Here is a 9,893-nt window from a genome sequence, read left to right on the forward strand (position 1 = left end):
TTATAATTCTTGTGCATGCATATCTTCAAAATAATAGTCACATCTGTAGGTTTACTTTCTGTTGTTTAACTCCAAAATTATTTTCTTTCCAAGTCTTTTAATACATATTCTTTTTTTTTATCGTAGCAGGGTACATATATTTTTCTTCTTTTTATTGGTTTTAATAGATTTAAGAAAGGCACAAAATGTGTATAAATACTTTACGCTTTGATCTTTGAAGATATTTGGTACGTGTCATAATATTGGAGGTGAAATAAACTGTAACACTCATTCAGCATTTCTTCAACTCAGTAGATATCTAAGCATCTGCATTACTTTTTTTTTGTTCATTTTTTTCATCTTTTAGCAGATATTCGACTTCATCAAGGAGTAAGAAATTTGTTGTCGCTTACAAGTCGAATATATCAATCTACATGAGTCTTAGTCTTTTTGTTCTTCTGTAAATCTTGTACATTGTGCTATTTGTTCTTAAGAGTTTTCAAGCACTTTCTTTTAAAAAAGTTTGCCCATTTTGTCAACTTGCTTTATTTGGATCATAGATATAAATGTTAATAGACGATTTAATAAATTCATTGAAATAAAGCGTCGATAAGTTGGACTAATTGTTATTTTATTTCAATCGAATTTCATATTAGATAAAATTATATTTACTTTATATCATATGGATTTCAGATTCCATATTTAACCCTTTTCAGTACCATTTATCACTACGAAGTCTGGCCTCAAGTAGTAGGAGACGACGCTTACTAGAGTGATTTGAATCATTGCTTGCATGTAAACGTTTCATTCTTGCATTTTGTAAGAGTTATTAAATTTTACTTCAAAAACTAAAGTACAAAATTATGTTGTGACACAGATATAAGAATGGCGCTCAATTGTCATGGTGTGCGGATAAGAACTAAGTCACGATTATAATTGGCAAAAATCATTCCACGAGTCTGACTCGTGATATTTAGGTTAAGCCCGATTTCAGCTCACCATTCTGATTCGTGCTACTCATGTGTAGGTCGAAATCTTTATCATGAATCAGAGTCGTTAAAATAAAGAAGGGGTTAATATGGCATTGGAGGTTTAACAAATTTCAAATGACAACTTTTTTTAAATGTCTCCCCATAGCACTTTACACTTCGGCAGTGAGTATCTGAAATGATATATTATCGATTGCATAGTAAAAATATGTTTTTTTAAATAAAATAAATAAAAAATTAATAATAATAAAAATCTTTTAAATAAAAAAAAAATCAATTTATAAATTCTAGAATTGATGAAAATAAATAATTATTCTAGAAAATTCGTTTGTTAATTTTACGAGAAAAATTTTGCAGACCAGTTACCCTTGAAGAGATATATTATATGAAAATGCATGAGAGATCATTTTGTTAAGAGGAAAATGTGGATGATTTCTCTCTTCCTAGTATCCAAGGAATGATTTCTATATATAAATCAGACTAACAAATATATTTCAGAACATTATACGACTTTGTGATTGTAATATCTGAATTTTTTTTCAATTAAAAGTTAGTTAAGAAATGGATTTTAAATTTAAAAAAAAACTTATAAACTGAATATTTTAAAATTTTACCCAGATTAACATAAATTGTGCTTGCATCTGTAGTCATTAGTCATTTATTCGAGAATTTTTTTAATTTTGTTTTAATGCAATATTTTACATTAAGCATATATTAATTTCACAATTCCTTACTCTCTGATTAGTCCTCCGAATTATCGACGCTCTACATGCATGAAATAGTACATTACTATGATTAAAAAATTCCGAAACTTTTCAAATCTTTTACCGAATGCAAATGAATAAAGCATTTCCCATAGTACAAGCGAAAAGTATCATATAACCGATTAGTCCGAATAGGTTCTCATCCAGTTTAAATGTATAAAGCGCATGCGCGCAAGCTCGGGAATCCAGGTATTTCCGTGATTTAATGTTGATGCTCCATTACGATAATACAATCGCGCATAGATCGATATTGATACCGATTTACAAATCAAAACGCCAAGTTTTGATCCGTTCATAACCAGCTTATTTCTCTGATTTCCCTTCTTGTAACTTTTCCCTCGGATGAAGAATTTGCTTAAGGGCAACGATTCTCAAGTTCCGAAAAAGTGCAGCGATAAAGGCACAAGAAAGGAATTGAACAAAAGGGTGCTTGAAATTCGCATTCACATCTTTTTATGAACGATGGAGGAAAAATGTATAATTGTACAGGGTCATTACTACAAAGAAAGATCAAATAAATAATTTCTAACTGGATTAGTTTCTCAGTATTAAAATAAGTTTCGGAATTTTTTGAACATAGTAGTAAATCTGAGGCATCAGAAAAGTTTATATCATGAAAGATTAGTCTATGTTGGAGAATCGATTGTTTTTCTTCATTGCCAGTGGTGTAACGATGTGGGTGCCTATGAGGAGTATGGATGCCATGGGACAAAATATTAGTGTGCTTATGCCACTTTTTTAAATAAAATGTTATGGAAGAGGGACAATCGAACTCTTGCTAAGCCACTGATAACAACTAAGGGCGAAAAAATCATGTTTTGCTCCAGGCATCATCTACATCTTCTTTACGTCACTGTTCATTTATAACAATAGCTTTTTTAGTACATCTTTTCACCATTTTTGTCTTTATATGGTTAGCAAAATCCTTCATATGTATTTGAGTTTATAGCCAAATAAACTCCTTTAAGTATATCCAGTTTGGGTATTTTGGCATTCATTTAATGGAATTTCTTTGAGGATGTATAAGCTCATGGAGTAAAAACTGTTATTTTTTGTGAGCGTTAAACAGTTGTTCCCTGTTTTCCTTTTTCATCACCTTTACCTAGTTCATCACCTGTTGATCCCGGAAGATTTTCTTCTGTCGATTTGTTAGCCCCCTGTCTGCGAAGTTTGTTGGGAGATTTGATTCGGATAGAACCTCTTGTGAGAAACACCTTTTTGCTCCAGATGGGACTAGGGCGAATGACGTATCTGTAAAATATAAATGCATTTTAAATTAGAGCGAATGGCATATATATGGAAGATGATAATGGCATATGATAAAAATATTGTGGATTTGGACGAATAGCATATCTGCTTATTATAAACGTATTGGGGATTTGGACGAATAGCATACTGCATATTATAAACGTATTGGGGATTTGGACGAATAGCATATCTGCATATTATAAACGTATTGGGGATTTGGACGAATAGCATATCTGCATATCATAAACGTATTGGGGATTTGGACGAATAGCATACTGCATATTATGAACGTATTGGGGATTTGGACGAATAGCATATTTGCATATTACATATTGCGGATTGGGAGGGCTGATTGTTAGTGAAGCTCGTCCATTGAATGAAACAAATGTGTAAATATTTACAATGAAATAATCGTGTAACAAACACAAATAACTTTTGGCCAATTAAAAGATAACAACAAGTAAAAAGACTAATGAAAAATTAACGATGGCATTCACTACCACAGCGGTTTAATCATCTAAGAATTTCAGCAACAGTATCTGTACGTCTTTCCAAATTTGATATGCCATCTTGGCCACGCTGTAGAAATATCCATTTAAAGACTGAAAACTATAAAGTATATATTTCAAGTTATGATTTTTAATCAAAGCAATCAGTTAAAACTGAATGTCAGTTGAGGCAACTCTAAAAGTTTAAATTTCTATAATACCAACATTGTAGCATTCAATAATAAATGATTCATTCTAATCCGATGAAGATTAAACATCTGTTTTATCTTTATCGGATCCAGTTAAATTGAAATATTAGTCAGAGAGAGAAACAAAAAAACAAAAAAGGAAAGGGAAACTGGTAGTCATTTTAACACTTTGTCTTTTTAACTATTTCTGTGACCATAATGGTCTGTTGGACTCTTCTGCCTTAATAGTAACTCTATTTTGTCTATGTCTTTTTACCATGCGTTCTAATCTAAGTTATTCTAAGATATATGGAAGAACCGAAGCGTACCTTTGACACCGCAGAACGAAAATAGTCGTTTTTACAATTAAATTGTGGGTGTACAATGCGATTATTTTTTTAAAAATCTTTAAATGCATGAAGCCATCAAAATTTTAACTAGGAAAAGATGGCTAATATTGTAAGAAAACAACAAATAAAACTTTGAAAATCGATTCAGATGGCATGCCCTGTTCAATCTCAATGAACGAACCGGATAAAAATGCCAGATTGTTATAATTTACACATGAAAAAATAATTTAACTTTTCCCGAATGTATTAACAATCAAAGATTTTGCTTTAAAATTGAGGATTGTGGGTCTAAAATAAAATATTATTGCACTAAAATAAATTATGATAAACTCAAAATAATCTGCAACATTTATATTTCTTACAATGAAATAAAATGAATATAGTTAATAAGTAATCCATAACACTGGTATTTTGTTAAGATAAAATAAAAAAAATGACTCGGTTAAAAACAAATTTGTCGGTGGATTTCAAACTAGGCAACTGCTTAGGGCCACTGAAGCTAAAAGAAGCCATTACCAGACTGATTTAAAAACTTTATGTTCCTAGTTACCAAATAATTAAGTTTTATGAATGATAGATTATAGTGACAATATTAATACATTAAGTATAATTGATGAAATTCTTGTAGATTTTTATTACAGTTTATTGTTATTAAAATATTTATAAAGTAGAACATCTTCAATAATATTGTGCACTAACGTAGATGCTGAGGGGTTCAGAGCCACAATAGATAAATAAAAAAAAAATTATATCCACAAAGTTTATAAAATAAATAATATTAACTTAAAATAAATCATTAACATTTTAAAAATGCATCGAAATATGAAACTAAATTGAACATCTGATTAAAAAACTGCTTAATGTGTATTACCGAGGATCTCAAAATGCCTAAGTCAGCCAGATGACAAATTATAACCCAAGAATAATAATTAATGTGGAATAACACAGTTTTATACCACTAGATGGCAGCCTACTGACTGATCTGGACTTATGTGGTGACGTCACAAGAGCTCTTTTTATTTTACTCTAGTCAGACGGAGATAACGATAGAACGTTGTTGACTTTGATCCTACAAGACTTTTCAACGTCCGTTTTGTTGAGTGCGGAAGACATCACCGCCTTTCTAATTACTCTCCTAATTTCCTTTCTCCGTGCTAATCGTTTGTCGAATATTTGTCCTCTAACAGTTATTGTTAAAATATTTAAAAAGTAAAATGTGTCTCGCTCATCAGCCCAATCCACATTTATTTCATCTAGGGAAACACAAGCAATATTGTATGCAAAATAATAAAAAGTAAAATTTTTTTAAAAAAAGGCTTTCATTAATGAACTAAAAACCAGAAGGTAATTTTTTATTAAAATTCTGGAAGTCGAAAAATTGTAAAAACCTGAAGCGCTTCTGTAAAAATTCTAATTAATATTTTAATCAAATTCATAACATATATGAAGCGATAATGAACATTTAGGAATTTCTTTTCTTATATTTATTGTGGTTTAATAGAGCTTACTATACTGTTTTTAGCGTTTCAAGCTTTTATGATTTTTCATTTACCTTCATATTTTTGACGCGAAATAATTTTTTGATACATTCATCAGAATTCGCTTTAAAAATAAATCTTTTTAATCCCCCCCCCCCCAACTTCTTCCCTTCTCTTAAACATCTTGTATATTTTATGACTTGTACTCTCACCGGAGGGGCTTTAAAAATGAGAATGAGAAGTTTCCGGTATGGTGGTTGGTTCTCGCCACCCTGGTAAGTACAGAAATGTTGGGGGATGGCTACCTCCTATCGATGACGACACGTACTTTCCACGGGAAGGGTTGTACCGTAGCCGATGATAGCCCTTCGGACTCAATCGTAATTCCCTCCAGTGTTGTTTTCGTGATGGTTCGGTTATTCAGTTTTTATTGTTTTTCTCTTGTGCATTAGAATGGGGTAGAGTAGGCTTAGTATAGTTATTATAGGCTATGACTTAATATAATTATTAGGGAATCTGGCGATCAGTTTTCTTATGAAATCAGATTCAGCCTTCCATATGAAATCAAAATTGAATGATAATTAATTTCGTAAAAGATTTTATTTTCATTGGTTATACGCACATAATTGCGCAGAATTTCAGTCAGAGTAAATATGGAACTATATGAAAAAATCGCTAGCAAAAATCCATCTTTAGAAGCATAAGCCTCACAGGCGCGAAAAAAGTGAATTCTTCGATATTCATAATTACTGGTTACACTTAAGATTATGGAACGATATTATCGGCGAGCTCTCGAAATATTCGCCAACTGATCTCGCCAAACTGATATCATCTTACATACAGGCATAAAAAGATTTGAGAAACAATAAATTTTCATCTTATAGGGTTGTGATTGAAATTTTGAAGATTGTCAGGTTTTCATTTGAAAAAAGTAAGGTTTGTTGACTATTTTGTAGCGCTCATCTATTAGACATTTCATCTAATTGAAAGTTAAATAAAAAGTAGCATTGCCATATGAGATAATGCTTTAAAAGATTTTTCAATATTTTGGGCAATAATAGCGTATGATTTTAGCTATTGTTAGATATTCTTGTTTAGGAATAATTCTTTTTAAAAAATGTTCTTGGTTTAAATTGCAAAATCTTTTGATCGGATTATTTTTTTAGTTCTACATACATTGCTGTTTGTTATTTAGAATTTTTTCCCCATGGAAATACCTTTTTGTTGAAAATTTTCCGTATCTGAAAATATGTTTTCGAAAACTTTTCCCATTGAACATGCAAAATAAAATTTTCTACAATCGACACTTAGAAGACTTGCAATCCCTAGTTCTAAAAAGAAATGGAATAAAATCACAATTCTATTTCATTACTTACATGACATCTCCTTCTTCAAGTGTCAGGTCACAGCTGGGATTGATCACGACATACGATAAACTATTCCTCTTCTCAGAACAATCGTCTGAAAAATGAGAACGTTCTTATTCGAAAAACAAGAAAAATTCTAAAAAGAACAAACAAAATGTGAAAGGAAAGAAAATATTGACGGACACTTACATATTCACTTGAAAACCCACAAAACCAAGTAGTTTATTTTAAAAATATCCCAAATCTTTTTCTGTAGTGTCATATATAAGGTTTATCTTATGCTAAAATCATATAACCAATGTGGGCGCCATTTTTCACTGGAATTTTAGAAATATTTATTTTTCGGATCACAAAATATGTAAGAGATTAAACTTTCCGTGTGGATGGAAAGGAAACATTTTCTTTAAGTAAGCATGTTGTACCCTTATAAGCAGAAACTCTCTGAAATCTTATTAATTTCATAAATTTTAACACTTTTTTTAAAAAAAATTATAGATTGGAATGTTGAATTTTTGCTTTCCAGTGCTGTTAGTTCCATGGTAAGCCATACCATTGACTCTCCGACCCGCCCGAAGGCAGATGGATAAATAATTAGTTCCATAGTAAGGAAGGAATGCAGCTTCACAGATAACTCTGATGGATGCTTAAATGGAATACGGATTAAAGATTCTTGGCTTTGACAACAGACTTGACAATCATTTGGCAACAAAATCGGAGCAAATAATTTGACAAAAATTCCAGATTCAACAGGAATTTTGGTGATAGATACATTAGAACGCGAGTTATACTGACCTTCATGGAACTTTCTTTGTCCTACACTGGAAACTAGAGTTGGAGCCAGTCAGTATTGAGTTAGTTGACCAATCGTATAGTCAATAGTGAATCAAACATTGAATTCAGATTAAATTTTCAACTCAAGCGAGTAGACGGTGGAGAATAACAGACGATTGGAGATATGAATAGTCGTACGAAGTCTCTCTTCTGCGGAGCTCTGTCTTAGTGCTTTATGCTGTTAAATTATTTGTTTACTGTCAGTGTACTGTTTGTGTGCTGCTATTTATTGTAAATGTTGTTCTTGTGTGCACTTTGGTTGTATTTTGTTGAACTGTATATTCGTGTTTCCTTAAGCTACTTCACCGTATATCCACTACTTCAGATCCATTGATTTTTTAAATTTGGTATTGAATTTTCCATAGCAATAAGTTTATTTATGCATTTTAAAAGTAAATATTATTAACTAGAAATGGATATTTTTTTTTTTTTTGCATTGTTGGCGTTATTGCTCTTTAGAAGCAATTTAATTCACTGGGCGATTTTCGATAATCGCTATCATCCTTAAAAGGAATTTGATTCTCATCATTCACAAATATTTGAAAATTTAATTTCAAAATCAAGAATTATAATTTTTTGCTCTTTAAGTAAGCCTTAAGAACTTTTCACCAAACGAACAAAAAATTATGCCAGTGGATCAAAAAATTCGCCAACAATTCGCCATCTGTAACATACTGTATTTGGCAAAAAACTATATTTTGCAATATTTGGCAGAAAACCGATAACTCTCTTGGCAACTGCACCTTGCTTTTGTTTCGAGTCATTTTTCTTATATTAAATTGGGTTTTCGTATGAAGCTTCAATAATAATTAAAAAAAAAAAAACCTTTTTATGCAATCAAATTTGTTATCGCAAGCCTTATGATTAATTAAATAAAATTTTTGTGAGATTAATATTTTATAATATGAAATAATATAACATGCATAAATGATGACAGAAATAGTTTATACATATATTTAACTAGCCGCCTTTGGCGACAAGCCGGTTCGCCAATCTTAATGCTCGTTAAAATTTTAATAGTTAAATATTTTATGTAATTCCTACTTTAATAGCTTCTTCATTAAAATATTTCAAAATTTCAAATTTCAATTCACTCATAATATTATAAAGACCTTCAGTCATAACGTAATCTGTATCTCTCTAATTTTCTGTTAGCTCCCGTAGAATTTAGGCTTTACATTAAATTAAAGTGTAAATGATTAGTCTGCAATTAATATAATAATATTTTTTACTGAAACAAAGCATTTTTTTTTAATAATATGATTACTGATAATAGAGTCACTGAGCGTTTAAACTTTATGGGCACTAAAGAATATCTTTCTTAATTTATGTATTATCTCAAGAATTTGTCAACAAAATTTTCTCAGATTCATCATGAACAGATCAATTCATTAACAATGTTTAATTTTAAATGCATCAAACACTAAGAAAATAAAATGAATCGTTTAAAATAATCGGTCGAAAACAGGTTTAAAAAAAACTACTTAAAAACGATGTACTTAAAACTATAAGCATATACAAAAAATATATATAACTAACATAAATACAATTTAATTACAAAAGCATACAACTAACCTAAAAATAATTTAAATCATTGAAAACAGGTTAAAAAAAACTACTTAAAAAACGATGTCAAAACTATAAGCATATACAAAAAATATATATAACTAACATAAATACAATTTAATTACAAAAGCATACAACTAACCTAAAAATAATTTAAATCATTGAAAACAGGTTAAAAAAAAACTACTTAAAAAACGATGTCAAAACTATAAGCATATACAAAAAATATATATAACTAACATAAATACAATTTAATTACAAAAGCATACAACTAACCTAAAAATAATTTAAATCATTGAAAACAGGTTTAAAAAAACTACTTAAAAAACGATGTCAAAACTATAAGCATATACAAAAAAATATATAACTAACATAAATACAATTTACTTACAAAAGCATGCAACTAATCTAAAAATAATTTAAATCGTCCGTTGATAATGGTTGTCATGGCAACAATCGGAACAGAATGCGCATGCGTGAATTTTCTTCGCCAATTACGGTAACGCAAATGCGTGAATTTTTCTACGCCAGTTGGGGTAACGCTATGCAGATTATACATTTTTAATTTCCTTTATTCTGTGTTATTTTAATTCAAAAGTACTTCAGAATGAATCTGAAACATGGATTAATTAACAATGTTTCATT

The 9,893-nt window shown here is 30.1% G+C and overlaps 1 protein-coding gene across 2 annotated transcripts in view; it reads right to left on the reverse strand.

Moving 5' to 3' along the window:
* Positions 1-1,603: 1,603 nt before the first annotated feature.
* Positions 1,604-9,893, reverse strand: part of LOC129972386 (potassium channel subfamily T member 1-like) — a 452,573-nt gene continuing 444,283 nt past the window's right edge. For both annotated transcript variants that reach the window (XM_056086510.1, XM_056086511.1), the window contains exons 28-29: positions 6,861-6,945; positions 1,604-2,983 (exon numbers count right to left, since the gene is read on the reverse strand). In XM_056086510.1, coding sequence (XP_055942485.1) covers positions 2,794-2,983; positions 6,861-6,945 — 275 coding nt within the window. In that variant the 3' untranslated portion in view covers positions 1,604-2,793. The remainder of the gene's footprint in view (positions 2,984-6,860; positions 6,946-9,893) is intronic.

The sequence above is a fragment of the Argiope bruennichi genome, chromosome 6, assembly GCF_947563725.1.
Source record: "Argiope bruennichi chromosome 6, qqArgBrue1.1, whole genome shotgun sequence".
Classification (NCBI taxonomy): Eukaryota; Metazoa; Arthropoda; class Arachnida; order Araneae; family Araneidae; genus Argiope; species Argiope bruennichi.